The following is a 24,841-nucleotide window of genomic DNA, read 5'->3' as shown; positions in this document are numbered from 1 at the left end:
ATCATTGATTGTGTTTGTTCGAAAGAAGTGCTATTGAGACATTTGTTGAATACATTTGTTTTTCTTTTATTAAATTATTATACTGTTCATCTTGAGTTATTTATACACCTAAACCTTCGGCATTGCTGACTGGGTACTTTTTTAAATTTAACTGTCCATCTTTCTCCGGTGTTAGAAATAATACCGTAGGAGGCGTGTGAGAATTAAAAAGGACTGAATATCTGTTTTGAATGACATTTAAGCTCCTTGTGTCGGCAATAAAGGGTTGAGTGATTTATTTCACCACACTCAAGGCACAGCTAGTTATATTTACCCATTCTCTATCTTTGCCCACTAGACTTAATGATTTGTGTATTAGATTGTTCAGGTCCTTGTTCCACCTGACTTGTCAAAACACATAAATGGAAATTGCCTGCCAACCTCACTTTTGTCCTGCAATTCTCGATAGTATCAATTTGACTCCTTTAGGTTAGGATTGGATTCTGTCCTTTCCAAAGAAGTGGCGTATCGGGCAGCGATCTTTTTAACAATAGACGTAAAGGTTGTCATAATTCTTAACAATATTTGAGTAGACGTGATTATACTTAAATACAATACAGTCTCTGCGAGATAATACACTACAGGCAATTATCTCAAATACTGATTTCGCGTTTCTAATGCGCATGATCAGATGAAAGTTTACCAATCGAAAGAGACGGATATGTTGGCTGATAGTGTAAATTCGTCTTCCAAATATACCATTCCAATGAATATCTTTTTAGGCTATTCACATGAATGCCATTCCCAAGAATGTCTCAAATTCACAAACATATCTTGTCTGCTAAAAGTGTGGATCCTGGGACATGTTTCAGAGTTGGATATTTGTGTATTTATCCGGTTTCAGGCTGTGGTGTGTGTACTTAGCCTGTTTAGTCGCTGAGGGATTACCTCTTATATCAGCATATGATGTGAGATGGGGTTACAAGGGGTAGTAACAGTAGGGTTCTCGTTTGTTGTTGTTGTCATAGGGTTTAACGCCATTTTTCAGCACACGATAGGCTATACATGACGGCCAGTATAAATGTTGGAGGAAGAACCCGGGAAAACCACAGAAAGACCCACCGACCCACGCGAAGCTACCGGAAACTTTATCATATACCCACATTATCCATACCCAAGACTCGAAGCCCCGCAGGCAGAGGTGAGATGGCAGTGATCCGTGACGGTGAGCGCTTTAGACCACTCGGCCACTCTGGTCCCCCGTCCTCGTTTATTACTTGTGTAGAAGTCTGGTTTTCTTTCAGTTTCATATTTGAGATTGATTAACTAGCCCTTCGGTGATGTAATCTAACTAGAGTGGCGGTGAAATATAGCCTTAAAACTGGCCACAAGCTGCTCGAGGAACAGGTCGAAGCTCATCATAATGGAAATGTTGTTTTTTTCGGGGGGGGGGGGCAATAGGGATCAGCAATGTGTTTGTTCACATCACTACTTACATGTTTTTTATATAATTATTAGTACTGAAGTAGTCGCGTTTTCTTTGGAAAGAAAACTTGTTCCCCCGACTGATCTTATATACAAAATCAATTTAACTCTTATAAATCACACTCTCCTCCGTAGATTTTTCCCTGGTCCAGATATTTTGTTATGTTTTACTAGATTTAATGCATACTATATGGGCATTTTATTCTCTGTACATATGTGGTCAGAGTAAATGTGTCCTTGTTCGTATCAGCTTGTCCAAATTATTCTTGACCTGGTATCTTGAGATAAAGAATAAATATGGTCGAACAACAGAAAAGCATATATGTAGGCCTATCATCATCACTTAAATAATCCATAATGCTGAGCAAACTAAGAATGAACAAATTATTAACACCATATTGGTATAACGTTCATTGCACTAAGGCACTCACTCAGCGTTGAATATTTGAGCAGAGCAAATATTAGCATGAACACTCAACACCATAGCACTGCCTTGAAAAAAATCCAATCCAAGCAAGATAATTTGCCATGTGATACTTATGGAACCGATCGGAAGAATTTAACCTTTACCATGATATATACACGTAGCCGATGGACAAAAAACAAACAAACATGTATTTTGCCATGATATATACATGTAACCAAACGGAACAAGATATATTCAACCATGTGATATACATGCAGCCAATCGGAACAAGATATATTTAGCCATGTGATATACATGTAGCCAATCGGAACAAGGTATATTTAGCCATGCGATATACATGTAGCCAATCGGAACAAGATATATGTAGCCATGATATACATGTAGCTGATCAGAACAATAAATATTTAACTATGTGTTATGATGTAGCCAATTGGAAAAATATATATTTAGCTAGGTGATATACATGTAGCCCATCGGAAAAAGAAACATTTAGCCATGTGATATACATATAACCAATCAGAACAATATATATTTAGCCATGTGATATTTCTTTACTAAAGGATTAGTGTTGTATGAAAATATTACGTTAAATTAAAAATGAGCAAGTTCCATTTTATCCTTGTGGCTACTTCGTCTCCGATGCAAGTTTGTTTTTTATCTCTTTACATTCGGTTTAGTCAAAAATGCACAATTTTCAGCAAATGTTGGAGTTTATTTTTCAGGAGAGGTGTTACAAAATAAATACTCAATTTTTAGTAATTTTACAGAAGTCAGGCAACACATACCAAGATCATGACTAACTCTTCTTAAAAGTGCATAAATATATTTACTTAGGTACACAAAACAAGAGTTTCCATAGTATTAATTCTAATAATACTGTTATTTATTAAAATCATTTTACTGGGAGATAAAATAAAAAAAAACACAGAAACATTCTAAAAGTAATGTAATTTTTGTTGAAAAGAAACTGATTCAAATTTACCTCAGAAAGATCCCTCACGGCCTCTGTGAATTATTTGTTTGCCCCTGAGTGTCATACTTGCCGATGTTGCCCAAAACAATAATGTGTTACACCTAATAGTAACAATTGCTAAATAAACTCGTTATATTTGTCATAGAAAAATATTTTTTCAATTTGCTTATTTTAATGAATTAACTTTGCACGCTTACATAAAACGACTCCATCATTGTACTGTCTTCCAGCGAATTCTTGCGGTTATAGGTCATATGATATAAAAAAAAAACTAATTAAATTTACATTCTCGTGTATCAGTTCATTCGGAGAATGTTTGCTATCTTTGAATACACACGTAGGTGGCTTTTTGCAACTGTTATGTATATTATGACCTAAAACATGTATAAAAAAAGACTCCGAAAACCATCATCCTGTGTTCTCGATTAATGCAAAAGGCGTAAAGAATATGTTGCCTCATTTTTTAAACGAAAGCCAAACATCATTTGAAGTTATCATGATTCACTGTAGTGCAACATGACCCAGTCCAATCAAACATAAGTTGTATATGAAAGAAGTCGATTTAATCTGTGTGCATTGTGTGAAATAGATTCAGCAATATTTCATTCAGTTTCAAGCAAATGTGTTACTTCTGAGGTTACATTGTGTGGAAATAAAGTTTATATTGTCATGATGCATTGGCTAGTTTGGCTGACAAAATACCAAAGCATACAGTCAGCAAGATGACAATGGAGTAACTGTATAAATACGAATGTACGAGATATATATTTGTATATTTGTTACTGCGAAAGCTGAATAGATCTGTTTCTCACAGTATTTTAATATATAAGGCTCGGTATAAATACTTAATCTTCCCAAAAGGGGTCATTAAACTTTAAAGTGTGTATATGTTATAGCAACTAGGTATGGTTTGCAGGTGCAGATTTATATGATCTATTTCGGAGTTAAGTTTAAACACATAAAAGCGATAGCAGTTCTTGCTCGACAGCACGCATCGTACGAGACAATCGATAAGTCTAACCGAGATCTGCAATATAGGTTGATTTACTTCTTCCTTGGCCAGTATGTGGAACGTACAATAATCTAGAATGCGTCCTACTGTAGTCCTAAGAATATCATATATACAGGGATGTAGCTAGGATATAGCAAGAGTATGCAAAGCAAATGGGCCAACAAAATCAGGGGGGCATACAATCCGATCCAAATAAATTATTTTTTACACTTAAGATATAAACTAGGAACAGACAATATACCACCCATCAAATACCGTTACTGACAATACATATTAACGAGTACAAAATTATGGCATTGGCATTTGATATTAATATGTTAATAAAAATAAAGGCAGGGTCACATTGGAAAGCTTTGCATAAAATCGTTAATATCCTAGCTACGCCACTGCATACACACACACACACACACACACACACACACACACACACACACATATATATATATATATATATATATATATATATATATATATATATATATATATATGCAGATATATAGATAGACAAACAGACAGGTAGGTAGATAAATAGATATATAGATAGATAGATAGACAGACAAACAAACAGACAGATAGACAGATATATATAGAATTTTTGTAGATTTGACTATCAATAAAGAATCTTACTTTCATACAGTATAAATCAGCATTAAAGCTTTGTGGGTTTTATGAAGGATGCCCAAGCAAGCAAATGTTATTTGGCCGATTCAGAAAAGGCAACCAGCACTTAAATTTTAGTCACTGCATTTAAATGCAGCTAATATTTCCTCATGTAACATAACATATGCTGGGTTTTATATGTTGTTACCCGGTTAGTGACTAACATAAGTGAGAGGGTCTTGATGCATCTGACCTTTTAACTGATGGCACAAAACTTAATTACAAAACAAGAAAATGAAGAAAGTATATATAATGTACTTAATTAGCGTAGTGATTCCTTTAAGAACAGCTGGCTAAACAAGAACAATTTTCCCCCTCTGAACCGTCCTGTATAGACAAGTTTATAGAGGGTAGATAAACATGATTATACAGGGTAGATACTGAGAGACAAGTTTGTACTGGGTAGATATTGATGGACAGCATTATACAGGGTAGATACTGAAATATAGCTTCATACATGTTAGATACTAACAGATAGGTTTATACAAGGAAGATGCTGATATATATATATATATATATATATATATATATATATATATATATATATATATATATATATATATGCCTATCAAAGGTAAATTCTGATAGATATGTATATGCAGGGTAGATACTTAGAGACAGCTTTTTACAGGGTAGATAAGGATAGACATGTCAATACAGGGTAGATACTGATATATAGGTTGATTCCGGTAGATATTGATAGATTAGTTTATGCAAGGTAGATACCGATATATCAGTTTATAAAGGGTAGATACTGATAGACAGGTTTATGCAGCGTAGACACTGATAGATAGGTATATGCTGATAAATATGTTTATACAGGGACGATACTGTCATATACGTTTGTAGGTTATATAGTGATAGGCAGGGTTATACTGGGTATATACTGATATGTTTATACATGGTAGATACTGATGGATGTATATAGGATAGATCCTGATAGACAGGTTTTCACAGGGTAGATACTTAAAGACAGGTTAATACAGGGTTAATGCTGAAATGCAGGTTTATACAGGATAGATACTGATAGGTTTATACAGGGTAGATACTATACAGGTTTATACAGGTAGATACTGATAAACAGGTTTATACAGGGTAGATACTTAAAGGTTAATACAGAGTAGATACTATTCTTAGTAGTATCTAGGGCCGAGGAAGACAAGTTGTGCGATCTCATCGATGGTGAATACGCATGTGGCTCCGGAGTCCAAATTACGATGCACACAGACGGTTGCAAATGGGGCATGGGATACCGGTGGTTGGAGTTGGCTGGGACACAGTTCTGTGACATTTCTCACGAGCTTCAGCAAGACACTGGCGGAAGTCATCCTCGAAGGTGGAACTGGCTTTTCTGGTCAGCCATACAAGACAGACGTGAGGACAACTGCATTGTATACATTCATCTTTGTTGACAGGCGTATGTTCTTGTGATGCAAAACCTTGGATCGGATTCGTCTGAGTGTTTGACTGGCTTTGTGGATCGTCGCAGTAATATCTTTGTCCAAGGAGCCATCACTGGATAATGTGTTGCCTAGGTATTTAAAACTGTCCACAATCTTCAGCTGAGTGTCGCCAATGGTGATGCAGGGTTGTGAAAGGACAGTGTTTGGCGCGGGCTGGAAGAAGACTGCTGTATTTCCTAGGCTAATTGTGAATCCAAATAGATTGGAGGCTTCAGAGAACCTGTCCACGATTGCCTGTAGGCAAGGCTCTTCATGGGCCAGGACGGCACAGTCATCTGCAAAGAGTGCTTCATTGATGAGTCTTTCTAGTGTCTTTTTATTTGCAGCTAGGCGACGGAGATCAAACACTGATCCATCCAGGCGATATCTAACGTACATACCAAGGTCATGCTCGCGGATGGCATGGAGCAGCACCTGTGTGAAGAAGAGGTTGAAGAGTACCGAAACGAGTACAGAGTCCTATTTGATACCATTAGATATGGGGAATTTCTCAGAGGATTCACCGTCTGAGAGAATCTCTCCAGTCACGTCATCGTGAAAGAACCGGATCAGGTTGGCAAATTTCTGAGGACAAAACCAAGATTCTTGAGTTTTACCCACAGTACATATATGTTGACTGTATCGAAAGCCTTTGTCAGGTCCACAAATGTGTCATACAGATTCATATTCTCCTCAAGGCACTTCTCTTGGACTTGTCTCACTTCGAAGATCATGTCAACGGTGCTGCGGTCTGGGCGAAAACCACTCGGTGATGTTATCTTCTGACACTAGCGCAATAAGCCAGTTGATAATGATGTGAGCAAGTATTTTGCCAGCTAAGAGCAAGGATATAATAATAATAATAATAATAATAATAATAATAATAATGAGGACTTTGTATAGCGCCTAATCTTTAGAAGCTCTAAGCGATTTACAACATTAGGCAACACCTATAAGACAAAAAAACATATAATGATATGACTACAAAAACAAACACCATGAAATTAGAAAACATACAAAACAGGCTGAAAATATTTAAGGAAGGAAATACTATTAGGTCTTTAAGTTTGTTCTTGCATTCGAAATAAGTGAATTTTGAGAGAACTATTGAATGGGATCACTGTGTTTTTGTGTCTAAGTTCAGTGGGCAATTCATTCCATGTTGCATAGCCCTGGTATGCAAAAGAACGCTGTCCATATTACTTTGTTTTCATATTGGGAATAATGAGTATACAGTTGTCAGAAGAGGAGCGCAAGTATCTTGCCGGTGTGTTCATATATGGGTGAGGTAGGATAGGTATGTTGGACTGGAGTCCGTCAGTGAAACGTAGCAAAGAGAACAAATTTTGTGTTTGATTCTGGATCGAATGGATAGCCAGTGTAGAGTACAGAACAGCGGGGAGGTGTGCTCTGATCGTGGTACTCTAAGTATGATCAGAGCAGCTGTGTTTTGAACTTTTTGAAGTTTCTCGAGTAGATATTGAGATGAACCAGACAGAATGGAGTTACAATAGTCCAGTCTTGAAAGTACTAATGAACACACAAGTGTTTTAGTGGCATCAACTGAAAGATATCTGTGAATGGAGCTGATGCGTCTCAGCTCACGATATGCAGTTTTGCAGATGTTCATGACATGTTGGTGCAATGCGAGACTACTGTCCAGAGTAACACCTAGGTTTCTTACTGATTGTGTGAATTTAATGTTGGTGTTGCGTACAATTGGTGAGACACTGTATGATGATCTATGACACTTGCGAGCGGCTGAGTGTATAGAATGAAGAGAACAGGTCCAAAATCAGACCCCTGTGGAACACCACAACATAGATCAACTGGGCTGGAGTGTAGTCCATTTGCAGACACAATTTGTGTCCTGTTGACCAAGTAGGACTTGAACCACAGTAAGGCTGTATCATGAATGACAAATACATGCAGGAGACGGTGAAGTAATATATCATGGTCTATTCTGTCAAATGCTGCAGACAAATCAAGGAGGGTGAGGATTGTAATCTTTCCGCTATCCAAAGCATAGAGAATGTCATTAACTACTTATATAAGAGTAGTTTCAGACTGTGGCAAGGGCGATATGCAGATTGTACATTGCTAAAAAGACTGTTTGAATTTAGATGAGATACAAGCTGGGATAGAACAACCTTTTCTAAGATTTTTTATATGAATAGGAGATTAGAAACTGGGCGGTAGTTCTTTAAATCGTTATGGTCTAGTGTTGGTTTCTGCCGCAGAGGCTTTACAATGGCAGTTTTGAAAAATTATGGGAATTCCCCTGATGAGAGAGGGGTATTAATAACATCAGTTAGTGAAGGCAATACTGGATCTAACCACTCAAGCAGCAGTGATGTTGGAACTGGATCAAGTTCACATGACTTTGGTGCACTCTTCATCAGGATTGTACGTACGAAATCCATAGAGACAGGTTCAAATGCTACTCAAATTCTGTATCCCAACTGTATGGTGACGACGAGTCAATTGAAATTGTGGTGTCAAGCTTATCTCTAATGGTTTGTACTTTGTCACGGAAGAAATTTGCAAACAGGTCGACTGGAGAGAAGGTAGTTGGAAGTGGTGTTGATTTGTTCCTTGACATTAGCTTGTTAGTAATCTCGAAGAGCTCTTTGCAGCTGGAACCTTCCATGATCTTAGTAGTGTGGTGGGCTGATTTTGCTGCATGGACTATATTTGTGACATTCTTCTTAGCGACTACTTACATTTGCTTATGAATAGTGAGTCTGGTGGAAAGCCAGAGCCTCACAGCTTTACGGCGGTCTCTTTTAGCAGTGCAAAGCTGGTCCCTAACACTGCTATAACATGGAGAACACTTTTGAAGTGATACTCTGCACTTGGTAGCTGGGGCATGTTTGTCGAGTAATGAACGCAGGCAGTCATCGAGTTATTCTGCTGTAGGAGGTAAGCAAGTTGTTAGGTTTGCTTGGATGTCATGCAGTAGTTTGGTTCTATTTATCGTACGGAGGTTTCTCTTAGAAGCAGATAAAGGTGGAGGGTTAGGGACTGATATGTCAAGATGGCAAATAATGCAGAGGTGATCTGATGGAAGTTCATGGGATACCAGGGAGGACCGTAGAATGTTATCATCAGGTCTATGAAGAATCCAGTCTAAAAATGCGACCATGTTTATGGGTGGGTTGGTTAACTGATTGTTTGAGGTTGCAAACATTAATGGAATCTAGGAGTTTTAATGTGTTTGGGTTTCCAGGACAGTCAAAGTGAAAGTTGAAATCTCCAAGAATAATCAGGTTGCCACCTATCGAATTTCCATACTCCAGGAGATTCGGAAACTGCTCCAAAAAGAGAGAGTCAGTCAGCTTGTTTTATTTACTAGGAGGATGGCGGTATAGGCAGAAAAAATTATCTGACCTTTGCTCCAGTGTTAGTGTGGTTTGGACTAGTTCAAACGATGTGTGGTCGAAATTGAATGTTGTGGTGTGGTTAGGACGTTTGATCATGGAGTTCTTTGTGATGACAACAATTCCACCTCCGCGAGAGTTACGGGGGAACGACTTGATGGAGAAACCAGTGGGTGTTAGATCCGCGCACTTGGGTTCATCGCCTTATGTTTTTAGCCATGTTTCTGTCAGGAGAAAGACGTCGATATTCTGGTCGTTGATAAAATTAACTATTTCTGTGCACTTTTCTGGTCGTCCTACTGAATGGGGATTGAATAATGCAATACGCAGAGGTATCTCTTGGATAATTGACACAAAGGATGACGAATTAATAGGGATTTGAATTAGGTTATCTAAATTAACGGTCGAATTTTAAAATTGTTGAGTCGGAAAGCGTATAAGGGAGATAACTGGAATTCTTCTTCCTGTTCTACGCCGGCCAGCTTTGAAACAAAGTTTCCTCTTTCGCTTCTGTTTACATTTAAGTAATGATGATGAATGTAGTCCCAGTTCGTTTAGTCTAGAGCACAATGTGGTGTGGAGAGCCAAGGAGTGATAATTTAAAGCAATTAATGAGGGTTCATCATAGCATAAATGGGTTGACTGGCGAGTATCACGTGATGGCGGTTTGTTCAAAAAACGAAGGAAGTTTTAGAAGTGGAGCAAGACAGCTGAGAGATAGTCTAATTGTTATCGTTTCCAAAACAAGGAGATGAAGAAACACATACATACTGAACAGCTAATACATAATGAACACAATAACGTAGACGAAAACAGGCAACAAGCACAAATGTCATGAAAACGGTAACAAAAATCGGAACAGCTGCTTCAAGACGGTTAAGCGATAGCGGTCAATTTGTTAATCTGTAGTTACTACAGAGTAGATACTAGACAGGTTTATACAGGGTAGACACTGCTAGACAGGTGTATACAGGGTAGGTACTGATAGGTTTATACAGGATAGATACTAACAGGGTAGATACTGAAAGTTGTATACAGGGTAGATGCTAGGCAGGTTTATACAGGGTAGATAATAGACAGGTTTATAGAGGGTAGATACTGACAGGTTTATCAGGGTAGATGCTAGGCAGGTTTATACAGGGTAGATACTGATATGTTTAAACAGGGTAGATGTTAGACAGATTTATACAGGGCAGATACTGACGGGCTTTAACTGAGACAACTGGTAACATGTTACCTACTAAAGCAGGCATGGGCTACTCCTCCGGGGCGGGGGTGGGGGGGCCGATAAAACAAGCCCTATGATTTAAATTAACTGACAAAACCAGGGCATGGGCCGTATTTTGCCCTCCCCTGCTCTAACGGAAAGTGAAACTTAACATCCGCACTCTCCTATAAGCCGAGACCCAGATCTGTCGTCGCATAATACGCTGGGAAATCTAGATCTAATCCGTTTCTTAGGTCAAACTAGTAGAACATACAACACAGGTCCTGATTAATCAATGGGTGTTGCGAAGGTGCATAAGGGTCCATGTTGTTTGCGGTTGGACCTGACTTGAATGTGCAAGCTAATATAAGAGTATTGAAATTTATTGGCCCTGTAGTTATGTAGTGTATAATGTCCAAGCTTGCGTGGGTCTTCTGCGCCAAATGACACATGGCCCAAAAATAATCAGTCAATAACCTGTACATGATATACCTTATGTTATAGGAATAACACATTTGAAACAAAAATATTTGATCCTTTTTGTTTTTGTTGTTGTTAAAGTTGTTGTTGTTGTTGTTTTTACATTTTGCACGTATTTTATGAAATTAATGAAATCCAAACACCGCGCAATAACGCACGTTGCTTGACTACTTGGGAGCTTCGTATGATTTGATTTTCTCTCAACACTAAACGAAGCTAACTTTGTTAAGTATGATGGACTGTCATGTAGCCAATGATGGACTGTCATGTAGCCAATGATGGACTGTCAAGTAGCCAATGATGGACTGTCGTGTAGCCAATGATGGACTGTCATGTAGCCAATGATGGACTTCCGTGTAGCCAAATAAACACAACGAAATACTGATATTATGAAGAAATGACAGAATACATCAAAAACACTTGAAGATATCCTTATGAAGATTGGCCATAAAAATAATTCTAAGGATATTGCATCTTTGCTAGCCAAGGTTGAGATAACCCTATTTATACCTTGGCGGATCGAGCAGCTATATTGGTGATTTGTCCTAGTGACATCTATTGGATTTTATTATTTGCCTCATTTAGTATGTAATGCCAACTTACTAATAGCGTGACGCATTGTACATCGGCCGAAAACGGTGGAGGGAATTGACCTAAAAAGGATACTTTGTAAGTTTAACATCGAAAGTATGGATATGTACCAGAGGGAAGCCATTACCGGTGTATTTGAGTGAAATGTATTTGTGCAAACACGAACTGGCACTGAAAAATTTATTATTTATCAGTCCATTCAAGTTCTGTGCTCCCTTTGTTTCGGTCACATAAGAACAGTGTTCAAATTTGAACAACTTAATTTTGATTGGAAGCGGTGGCTTGCAGCTGCATCCAATGAAATTCACAGACCCGAAGCACAGAAATGTGTGCTCGTTAAGCCGAGATGTAGATGCGGTTATCGGAACCTTAGCTAGCGATGATGAGGAAATCGCTGCTTTCATATCAATGCTGCTGTCATGGGTGGCATAACAATTACCCCCGGTCACTTACCCCCGTCAATCACCCCACCCCTACCCTACCCCGTCAATTGCCTTCCATGTCAATTTCCCTAGGACAACTACCGCTGTGACAGGGGCATTCCCCTGTATACAATAAGCACATACACTGAACAAATAAGTAAAACCAGATGTAAGAACTATGCAAGGGGCGGCTGTACGATATTGATAACAAGATGTCTTCATGTGAAAAAGGTGCTTTAATCAAACAAAAACATATGCTCCTATGTAATATATTACCTGTCAACAATAGGTTTAATGACCTTATTTAAGTGACGAGCTTCCGTATAATTTGGATAAGTTGCATAACTCCTAATTGTCCAGGTATTGTCTTTAATCCCCTTACTCCAGGGGTCTCAAACTCAAAGCGCCCTGAGGGCCGCATGCGGACATTTCAACGACCCAAGGGCCGCACCACCTTTGTTATCTCTCATGACACCTTGTGACGCCAATCATTCTGCGGGACCCGTGTTAGAGTCCCCTACCCTGCTCTATGTAGTACATATGTCCCTATACAATATATTAAACATGGGGTGGTCATACAATATTATTAACAATAAGATGTCAGGTAGTTGATAATGTTCGACCAATTTATCATCAGTAGCTGTTAAAAAAAAAGATTACGCTGCATTCGAAATTTAAAATTTAATTTCGTCTACATCTTGTGCCAAATGTGTACTACATCTTGTGTCAAATGTGTACTTCATGTGTGTCAAATATGTACTACGTGTGTGCTAGATGTGTACTAAATGAGTGCCAGATGTGTACCAAATATGACCAATTTTTATTTAAGTATAATAACAATTTCCAAATGAGAACCAAATGTATGATAACTATCACATGATATTACTGCAACAAAACGGATAAATAATTGTTGTGACTTAGATTAAATTCCAATTGTCCCCAGCTTATACTCCTGTGTGTCATTCACTTTGCACTTTTAAAGTTCAATAGTCCTAAACATAGAGTACAATTAGTTTCCTTGCAATACAAAATTGTTTGGTTTCATGAATTACAATATAATCCCTTATTCCAAAATGTGGTATAAACTGTCATGGGGGTAGCTTTCCAAGGGGTAATTCACCGGGAAGTAATTAACTAGGGTGTAACTGCCAGGGAGGGGGGCGGTAATTGTTCTAGAACCGCTGTCATGGTGGCGGGTTGGTTTGAACGTGTAATGTGCTTAGCGATTGCTGCAAGGGTACTGTGGTTCATCGATCTTCGAAAATACCAGAGAAAGGGAACAGGGATATAGATTCACTTTGGAGTCGCTTGTGCTTCATTCAGATCTGAATAAAGGACTGTACAGTGCGATTCAGGGTGAATAAAGTTCACTGTTGTACCTGAAAGAGATGTTTTTGGACTGATAGGCTGTGTTAAATCTCTCTCTCTCTCTCTCTCTCTCTCTCTCTCTCTTATAACAACAAATAGCGATTACTAGCCGTCATTTTCAGGTTGTTGATCATCATATTTTTCCACTCGCTATCATTAAAATTTTTTGTTCAATTTTAGTCGGCTCTGAGGCAATGGTTCCCAACCATTTTTTAGACGTGAAGCTTAAACGACTGCTACAGGATTTCAAAGTGAGGCCGTGTAGGGTACTTTCATCTTGCATTAGACCACGTTTGATCGACTCCTTTGATCTCAAAGTGGGGCCACTTAGGGAACTTCAGCCTTGATGATAGATTGCATCAGAGTGTGTTTGACAGACAGCTGATGAATTTCGAAGTGGAAAGATTTTTTTTAAGCTAATAGCTGTTTTGTTAAAATTAGTAGCTTTTATATTTTGAAAAAGTCAAATTCATACAAACCCAGAGTTGGGTCATACTCCCCGATGAAACGCCGTGTCAGGAAACGAACGACCAGGGCTGCAAAGAAATAAATATTGTGATATTGAAATAAAGCATTGGTAGAAGACAAAAACTGTATTGTAACAGTGGCTTTACCGCTTTTATCGCTACAGTGGCGATATCACTTTGGAATTACCTTCTTTTTCTGTTGACGAAGTATATCTTCCCTTATATGTGTTAGTCAGACCTCTCTCTCTCTCTCTCGCGCGCGCGCGCATTGAATAGATCTTGGAATGTGTCAATATTGTTGACCATCAAGTATAAATCGATGTAATCAATGACAATCAATCAATGATAACACGCCATTAAGAATGCATTAACATGAACCCCAAAGATCTGCAAGCATGCTCCAAGTATTACCTTTTTTGTAATTAGTTTTCCACACATGACTCGATAATATGCCAATGACTTACATGACCTGTTGCTTTTCAATATTCTGTCACCCTTACGGTATCGTGTACATGTTACGATCAACAAAAAAACAATACCCATTAATTTTTTTAAAGAAAACTCTTGATTACATATGGTAATAATGCTGATCATGTCTGAGAACAATGGAGAAATCTGGCAATAGTGTCAATTGTTAACTGAAATTAAGTGACAATGGACATTTGGGTGCAGCTTCTGTAATGAAATAGACCGCAAGCTCGCCAACAGATAAAATACACATTTGAATGCAGAAATAAACAAAAATGGCAACCATAATCCTTTCAAAAATACTCGCGATCATTCCAATATGTTATGCAATGATAATTACGCTCTTAGGAAATGGTCCCCAGCCATTTTGGGCTGCGACCCAAATAAATATATTTCCTGAGCCTCACGACCTCGTTTCCATTATGATAAGTTTTGCCAAACTCAACAAAAATCCTGGCTACCCGTCGCGACAGTGATTTGGGTAGCGACCTGGAAAATGGGAACCACTGCTATAAGTTTCTTTTGGAGCGCTCAGTCATGTTTGTACAGGAATGTCAAATTGACAAGAAACACAGTCTGAAGTATTATATGTGCAATCAAAATTTGCAGAAAACCTCCTGCAGTAAAATTAATGTAAAATTTCGGAACTTCGTTTCATCGAGGTAGTAATTAGGCCGTCAATCGCATTGACACAGACTGAAAATAGAGAACCAAATCCTTGCAAAATCGAAGGGTTTTATAATAATCATAAAAAGAAAATATACGTTATTCGTTAGGGAGATATCTTTATAGACGGGTAAACAAGCAGACAGAGAGATACACTTAGACATCTAGAGTTGCCTGTAAGTCTGGCGGATGGGATATCGGGTTAATAGAATATTGGAATTAAGTAGGCATGAAGAAAAGATATTTGCTATAAAAATATTAAAAAAACATAAAAGGAATAATATTCTTGGATCATTTATAAAGGTATTTATCTTACATAAAGCATTAAATACAGCTAACAGCTGCCTCGCTTGGCGCTCAGCATCAGGAGGTTAGTGTTATGACTGGTCGGCCTGCTCTCAGGATAATGTGACTGAGTGGCACATGATGCGTCGGCAGATCAGGGTCTATATGGTGTTGTCTACGGATCGCTTCTGACAAACTTCATTGACTTATATCTGCCAGCGCATTATACAACGACAGATCTGGGTTTATGCAGTTTTCAATTGGACTCGACTTACTAGCAAGTCCCTTATTAAAGCAAATTCCTGCAATCAGACAAATGAAATTTCTGCTCTTGGTGATTAAGAAATGGATAGTTGTGGCCACGTGACTGGTTGCATCAATTTTCTGTACACTTTTAATTCCGCGACAATTGTGATCCAAGTTAAACACAGGTATAGTCGTGTATGATTTTTCATAATATTGTACGTGTTCTCAAAGCATTTGTTCAGCAGCTCAATACTTAAACAAATAGTTTTAATTAATGTATACATGTTCTAAATGGTAGATTTAATAGCTTAAAGGCTTGCTTGGCATCGTGACCTGCACGGAATTGCAGAGCTTGCATTGCACCAATTAATCTTCAGGAAAAACCATTGTTGTTATTACTAAAACTTGAACCCCTACTATTGGCTGTTCCTTTTGTCTCTACAACCAGTAATGATAGACGCATAAAAATTAATCGGATCAAAAACTTCTTTCTTTAAAATTGGAATTTGTATCTTGGTAAAATGGATATGCAGGAGTTCATACTTTATTACAACTTTACTAAGCTTGACGACCATAAGCCATGTCCTGTAATATTCATACTTTTCCATTTTTATGGCCAGTCAGGGAGCCGGAAAAGGAATATATAACATATTTATCTACAGCTCTGTCTATCTGCAGCTCTGGATAATTTGTTATTTCAGGTTGGAATGAATCATCTAAAGTATTGAAAGGGGCACGTTGATGTAAATGTAAGATTCAAGTCTTTTGAAATTTCCGTACTCCATTTATATTCTTCATGAAAACACACATAACGGGAAAAATATATCATGTAGTCTCCGACTTGTTCTAAAATGATTTAATTTAAATTTTGTTGTGCCAGCATTTTAATACTTAATGGGTATTGTTAATATAGGACGTGTAGATTATTGTTTTCTTTTATTTGCATTTTCCTGCCTTATATGTCTACTAGATTCAATCATGAAATAGCAGATTGATAATAGGCATGAAGCAAATATGAACATTATTCTTGGCGACGTACCTGGCTAACACAAATGTCAACAAGACTAAGTTAATACCGGAAATGTGATTTGATAGAAGTCTGTTATCTTAGGTGGAATAGTACTGACATAGTTAAGATATACAAATCGGATAAGACGCATAACGGATTACACCACCTGTGATACTGGTAGTTTTCTTTACTTATCCAGGCGAAATGCACATGCATTGACCTTTCTACAATTTATTTCAAGCCGAGTCTAACTTCATTTTGCATCAGAAAATCTCTGCAGTGTTAAACTTAGAAACAAATAGGTTCTAACGAAGCATCGTCAGGTTTTTCTCATGATAAACGGAAAATGTTTTTAAATATTTAAATATGGACAGTATAATTGGCCTGCTGTAAATACTACGTACGGATCATTTAATTATTTCGTTGTGATGAATGTGTTGAGAAAGAATAAATACTGGTACATGTTTTGGTAGAATCGTCCTAACGTTTGTCATAGCAAGAAGCACTTGACCGTGCAAACGTTACCAAGCATAGCGGTCATCAAGGCACATGTAAAATGAATACAAATGGATTACCGTAAAGAAAAATTCGATATTAAATCGGTGACCAATAAAGTCTATCCTGGCATTAAATAACCGACGGTGTAAATCTTGTCCTTAGATTGGTCCGAAAAGCAAAGCGAAACTCGAGAAAACTGCAGTATCCTGATGAAAAATTCGATCATAGATGGATTACCAAAAACTCTTGGATGTAATGGAACAAGGCTTGAATCTAGGATGTCAGAGGCGAACAGTGAGTTATTTATTGGTGTCAAGGCCAAAAGTTTTAACCCATGATAATGATGACGAGGCAACTAAATGAATGAACGAATGAATAAATCAGTCAACGCGAAAATATTGGCCAATATTCTCATGGAGTCATTGACTACATTTCGTCTTCTTCTGTGTTAAACATAACACACACCACGGCAGCAGTCCCGTGTGAAATCAGATTCATCCACATCCACCATTAATGATGTGCACATATTTTTATGCGGGAGTAGCAAAGCGAGCTCTTGTTGGATGTTACATTTGGATTTTTAACGTAGACTTTTTAAAAAAAAAAAAAAGAAAAAGAAACTATCGTTACGATATCTGCAGTGTGGCAGTTTATAGTGATGTATAGCAGTTGGGCATCATGCCGCAGATATGTAGCATCATGTCCCAAACAGTCACATAATCCAGACACCGGGTCGACCAGTCCTACCACTAACCTCTTAATGCTGAGCGCCACGCGAGGCATTTGCTTAGTAACATTTTTATAAAACAAAAAAAGTCTTTGGTATGAACGAGCTCTTGTAAATGATGTATATATCAACATATTCCATAACGTATGCTTTGAGAAAAATCGGAACATAGCTGATTATTGGGGAAAAAAACTCAAGATATCCAATCAATTAATCTTAAGGAAAGTAATATTATGTAATTAGGTATAAACCAATCAGTTTAAATACACAAAAAGTTCTTTTTATAATTATAAACAGGAGCAATAATTTAAAAAAATCAAAATATATACAGAGCAATAAAGTTACAGTTTCTGTTGCGATACAGTTCCACAGTGTTACGCGAGATCTCGTTCAGCTTTGGCGTAAAGTCCCGAGGAGTCAGTAATTCGCCAGTGCTTGTCGAATGTGTTGCTTATTTCATATTATCTTTGTGTTAAACGTGATAAATAATCACAAAGGACCTTACTTTTGAAACGCCAATTTTCCTTCAGCGGAAATTCAATTATGACACTAAAACTAAAATATTATTAACCGACTGCCCTCTCACTGGCGTTAAGTACTGAGATAACGCTGACGACGATGCAAAACATGCTTGACTTTTGACTGAACATGTCAGAAAGTTCAATTAAGGTAATCGAGGATATTGGTTGGGTCACATGATCTCAACTGAAGTGAGAAATTGTATACAATATATAATGTAAACAAGGCATGCTAAGGTCGGAAACGTCACTGGAAGGGATTTTTATCTATACAAAAATTAAACTCATTTCCATTTATATTCATCCTAACGCTCATTAATGTGTTATTAAGTTCCACTTTCTTTCTGACGGTTTTGAACCATGAATGAAAGTGTTCAGTCGTTTCAGGTTTCTATTTAGTTAAGGTGTACCATCTCCTATGTAAGACCATGCTTGTATTGGGAAATTAAACAATGAGTTCAAAAGTGACCTAACTGATGAGAACAAATTTAAATAAATGGGACTGAATCATTCCTGATGTGAATGGGACATGTCTCGTGGACGTAAAGGAAAATATTTTAACTGTAAAACATCAATAACGGTAACAATCAAGACAAAAACGAAACAAATATGAAACATCAGGTAATTTTTGGATACTACAAGAATAAAAAATAAGTCGCTTGAGAGTTTATTTATTTTCTACATTTTTCTAAATTATATGAAAGTGTGCTCTGTACCAAAATTGTAACGATAGCTCTTCAAACACGATTCGTTCTTAATTCCCCATCAACTTTGGAGTAAAACAGTTTAAAGCAATATTTATCCCCATAATACGTTTTGGCTTGGAGCAAATTTTTTTCTTCAAGATTTGAACATGGACCAAATACACATCTTCAGATTATATCGTAAATAGGATGACGAAATTGCTTCAAACTTTAAATAATTAATTAATGCCTATTGATTCACTGAATAAAACCTTCTGGCCTAGAAACTGTTTTCCAAATCTATACAATAGAACTTGGTAATTCTGCGTCTTTGATGAGTTGCAGCAAGTTTTACTTAAATCTCAAACGTACAAAAAGCTAAATCATACTGCAAAAATCAAATTAAATCTGCCAAGAAAAATAATAAGCAGATTGGGTGTTAAAGTGACTCCACAAAATACAAAGTATTTTAATCTCAGGAAATTTATCCCCATACAATCGCAAAGAGCGTGACCTTACGAATTTGCAAACCCACAAAATCAGCCGTTTACTCCCAAAGCACGATATTGTATCCAAATAATTATTTCTTAATCACGGTAATTTTTAATCATCTACACAACATAAATTATCACAACTAAATTTTTAAAAAGACATTTGAAAATAAAGTTTTCCCCCAAACTATTTGCTATATTTGCTTTCTTACTGTAAAAATATCAGTGACTCTATCGACATTGCTAAAATGTATCGTAGGGACATTACCGGATTCAGGCCATCCAAGGTCCTAAGTATTGAAAATATTATGGTGACCCCACCCATTCCAACAAAGGTGGGAAAATACCAGTGTTGCCATCATTCCAAATCAAAATACACATGCATGTAGATTGAAATGGTCATATTTAATTCATTCAGTTTTATCATGAATTTTTTGTTCCCCTGTTGGGCTGGTACCCTAAGCACGTGCTTAGTGAGCTTAATGGTAATCCGGCACTGCGTAGGGAGAAAGCGCAGGTGTACAAACGTACTTACCAGATTTACCAACACCTGCATTTCCAAGCATCGCAATTTTGCTGTCCGCGCCCTTTTTGCTAGTGGATGACATTTTGTTCTTATTTTCTTGATACAGATCCAAGCAACGACAACAAACTACAAGCAATGCAACAACTGGAATAAAATACAATCACCGAAATATATCCTTCAACGAACACATTTGTCTGTATAGTATTCTAGAAAACTCATGGACATAAAGTTCATTCCTGAGTCCACGAGTTCATGCGATTACTTCATTCGATTATTTGATTTATCCTACAAGCGCTTGCTATTCCAAAAATAGTAGAAGACTGTGTTTCGTTTCTTTATCAAGGTACAAGGATATCATGACACCTAAAAAATCCCAAATTGCACATTAAGACTTGTCTCGGCCAGAGTCTGCATAGGATTTCCTCGCTTCCTACATGTGGCAGAAACAATGTACACAGGAAGGATAGAAATCAATCATCAACCGACTGTAATCACGTTTCAAAATCCGTGTGTAGTCTTTCTTGTTCACCGATTGTTGAAGGTGCTAATGAACCCAGCAGAAACGCAAGGGTTCGCTGAGTGTGCCATATTCAAAACACAAAACATCAATTCATCACTTGTACTAACGGGTTATCTTCGCAGTGCCTTGCCAATTATACTGTTAATATTTAACTTCTATCTTTAAACACGTATGAGACATGGTCTCTTTCCTACGACTTGAAATTACTCACTTTGTATGAATGACGTTTCTCAGACCCTCATTGCAAGCTATCAAGATGTTTTCTTAATGTGCTAATTGTCTGATAAATCACAAAAAGGAAGCCCAAAATGTTTTAGACTTGGTACGAACGTCATGCGCTTATCAAGGATGCAGGTACTTTTAATTGAATGAACAGCGAATTATTTTGTCAGTTTAGAAAATGTCTAGTGACCCAGTCTGTATGTTCTTCCTCATCTTCACTTAAAGGATATAACAAAATGGAAGATATAATCCACTAGCTCATAATGTTGACATTTAAAAATATAAATGTATATCATTTTATGTAACGGATACTCCTGCCCGTGTCTTCAGCCTATGTTGTAATGTATGCAAAATGAAAATGACACGGAATGATATAGCCGATATCTCAGAATTAAGGAAGTGCATTATAATGTTGCATTATGGTCTAAGTGACAATATGGAGTACATATGTACAATTTATCTGTTTAATATTCTCGTACCGGCAATAGTTAATTCATTATTATACATTAAATGTATTGCTTCTCTGGGCTCAAAGAATACTTTTCTTGGTTGATAGTGTTCTCTCCTCTCCATAAATATACCTTCTCATTTACCAACCAACCTATCTACACATCCACATATCTACCTATGTGAATAGATAAACTGTCACGTTATCAGACTAATTATAAATGGCAGTGATTCTTACCTCTAAAATGACATCCAATGACTTGCTATAACTCTATCTGACATCGAGAATTACAGACAAATGCACGTGGTTTACAACGTGTTATCTTGTCAGACAGTTTCTCTCTCTCTCTCTCTCTCTCTCTCTCTCTCTCTCTCTCTCTCTCTCTCTCTCCCCATTGGATTTAAACTCTGCCATTGACCTTGGGATATTTTTCAAGTGGGTATATATGTATTTCCATGTTTTCATATAATAGGAGCACGGTTCCTATCCTAGAAATGCTTTAACTATTGGGATATAATGGGACCATGTGAAGTGTCGAATTTTGAATTGCAGTGAACTGTAAAGTTGAATGCATTAAGCATTAACATTTTATCGCATTTAAGCCAGAAAAGTCTTTGTGATGGGTCACTTCGACCTTTCTTCGTTCATCTCCCCATGTCAGTGTAAACTTCAATAGGGGTACCATTCCAACTCAGTGAAATTGACCGGGTTATCTTAACACAGCCTTAGAAAGTAAACATTTGAGCTACCAACCCTAACCGATTGGTAGGAACCTATGTCCACTTATCACTTTTTTCAAAAGGGAAATTGTTACGCACCGTCGTTCATAGAGTCCGAGCTGTCTAAACCGGTTGAAAGGAATTATTTCTTTGGGAAAAAGTTTGGAACGCTGCCTACGATTGGGCAGAATAAATTAAGGCGTACACTTTAAAGCAATCAGACTTTAAATTGACGACCTTAGTCGAAATTCTTTAGTCTGAAATTTCCTGAAGGAGGAAGTGGAGTCGAATCCGAGGAAGCCTAAAGAGAATAGTGCAAGAAACGGACCAGATGGCCGTCCTGCAAAAAGAAAGGCAGGTTTCAGTGCTAGGACGCACAAGTTCTGAAAGAGAAGAGCAATAAGATGTGCAATTTTAGTTTCACGTAATATGCTATTATTTTATTGTTTGTTTTATGTAAATGTGTTTGCTATGATTAGGTTTCCATATTATGTATCGTTTAGTCAATTTTATGGAAATGTGTTGATGCTATAGTTGTTATGCAATTTATTTTATTCTATTTCATGGAAAGTATTGATGCTAGAGTTATTATGCAGTTTATTGTATTCGAGTTCATGGAAAGTGTTGATATTAGAATTGTTATGCAATTTGCCTTTTAATTAATTTTACAGTTATTAGTTCATTGGTAGAATTGATTGCATGCGATCCAAATGTTCATATGTGTAGGATTTCATAGGGTGATATGAAATAACTTCCTTTGTTTGTTAGGACGATACAGTCATGAGTTAACGATAATTACCTAATTATATCTGATTTTGAAATGTTTGAATACTCTTGTAGGTTAAGGATTGCCGTGAGTTACAATTTGTGAATTTCATGCAATAGTAATCTAAGATGTAGTAGCATGTAAAAGGATACGGTGATATTCGATAGACGCTCACGTGGTAATTTAAGACCTGCCGCTGGAAGTGAAGTCAATGTCCTACCGTACTAAATCAGAATTTACGCAGTGTGTGGATAGCCAACATGCTCTGAGTAACGTGAGTGAATTTTATGTACATCTTAGAGATTGGGGTATACAGAAATATAGGGGTAATTTTGTCCTTTAAGGAACAGCTTTCTGGGAAAGAGACGGGACAGTCTGAAGACAGAACTCTGAGGAAAAGAAGGACAAAATCAGAATAAAAGGACAAGGAAGTCCATGAAGGGGCAAGGCATGGAGCTTAGGAATGATGAACTAGGAGGCGTTGATATACGGTCAAAAAAGAGGAAAGTGATACAAATCAATCGTGGACACTGGGCTCTTTTCATCGCTCGTTATGATGATGAAATAAATCCAAATTGGACACTCCTGTTAAATTATATTGATATAATCTAACTTTAATTGGAATTGCCGTTATTAATTTGTTCTCTGTTAAAATTATATTCTTCTTTCACTCCCGCCGAGCTATAATATCGAGGGAGGTCATCCTCTAGATAACGCCAGCCAAATCCAATTAACCACCCGTCTTAGTAAGAGGGCGACGTTACAGACCATAATATCCTCAAATGCCTAACATTTGTAAAGATACAGGTAGGAACATTTTGTTTCAAAAAGTGATAAGAAGGAGCATAAAATAAGAAGTTTACCAGCTAAATTTGCACAGCTTTTTTTTTTCCCCGAAAGGAAGCTATCTCTCAGTTATTTCAATCTTGTAATCCAGCTTAACATATGTCTGGATTATATCCTGAACATCACCGTTAATATTGACCTCGGAATGCTTTATCTCCTCCATGAGATGGATTACAGTTGAGAGATCCCTTTCTTACGATTCATTCCCACAGCAGGTTCATGACCCAATGCGCCCTCCTTCGTGTTGCAAGAGGTGACTAAAAGAGGTTATCTTTTTGCTGTTGGATATATTATGTGATGGTGTTCAAACCAAGAACGCCGAGGCCAGTTTACAAATTATGGTTTGCATATTATGGTTTGTATATAAAAGATAAAAAACTACATTGCTTTTTTAATTAAAAAATATACTTTTTTATCTTTTTCTTGCGATCGGGATTTGGACATCTGACTGTGCCGTTTTTTCTTGGCTGGCTGTTACATGCATGTATGCATACATACATACATACATACATACATACATACATAACATACATACATACATACATACATACATACATACATACATACATACATACATACATACATGCATGCATGCATGCATGCATGTATACATACATACATACATACATACATACATACATACATACATACATACATACAGACATACATACATATACATACATACATACATACATACATACATACATACATACATACATACATACATACATACATACATACATACATAAATATGTTTGACAGATATACCAGCTTCAGAAGGTTGTGCATTATGTAAATGAAACAGATACCAATGTAAATGAAACAGATACATATTAACGTGCGGAAGTTAGAGTATCACAGATAAATAGATGCAACATTTGAGAGTTCCTGATAATCCCGTATTGCAGCAAGTGCACATGCACCCGATAAATTTAATGTGTCACTGGTGCTCTCTTTTTGCCACCAGTACGTCAGGAGATAAGCTCTTAGGGTCAGGAGACAATGCAATTAGGTTGCTATATATAGCAATCCTCAGAAATAACGTTAGCTCCTACAAGTTAAATAGAGATATACGTTTCTAAAAATAGTCCACAAAATGCACTATTGTCGCTGGCAAGACAGTAATCCAAAGGTCGAATGTGGAAGGGTACAGTTATTTATAGGTAGGCAAGTCCATTATTAGAAAAGGTCAGAGTCTAGGCGACCTGAAAGTATGAACTGAATAAACTTTAACCCCTGACATCATCTAATATTGAACATCTTCTCACATGTATCATAATGGTATACATTTAGGCCGATGCATATACTTT

The 24,841-nt window shown here is 37.2% G+C and overlaps 1 protein-coding gene across 2 annotated transcripts in view; it reads right to left on the bottom strand.

Moving 5' to 3' along the window:
• The window catches only part of LOC149796237 (ras-related and estrogen-regulated growth inhibitor-like), a 30,686-nt gene extending 10,194 nt beyond the window's left edge, over positions 1-20,492 (bottom strand). The window contains exons 1-2 of one of the 2 annotated variants that reach the window (XM_089964213.1): positions 20,020-20,492; positions 13,906-13,962 (exon numbers count right to left, since the gene is read on the bottom strand). In XM_089964213.1, coding sequence (XP_089820339.1) covers positions 13,906-13,962; positions 20,020-20,092 — 130 coding nt within the window. In that variant the 5' untranslated portion in view covers positions 20,093-20,492. The remainder of the gene's footprint in view (positions 1-13,905; positions 13,963-20,019) is intronic. The other variant, XM_089964214.1, reaches the window with a different exon arrangement.
• Positions 20,493-24,841: the final 4,349 nt, after the last annotated feature.

This window comes from Sinohyriopsis cumingii, chromosome 7 (assembly GCF_028554795.1).
Source record: "Sinohyriopsis cumingii isolate HCF-2022 chromosome 7, ASM2855479v2, whole genome shotgun sequence".
NCBI classification, from domain to species: Eukaryota; Metazoa; Mollusca; class Bivalvia; order Unionida; family Unionidae; genus Sinohyriopsis; species Sinohyriopsis cumingii.
Note: the sequence above shows the minus strand (reverse complement) of the source record. Positions and strands in the feature narration are given on the sequence as shown.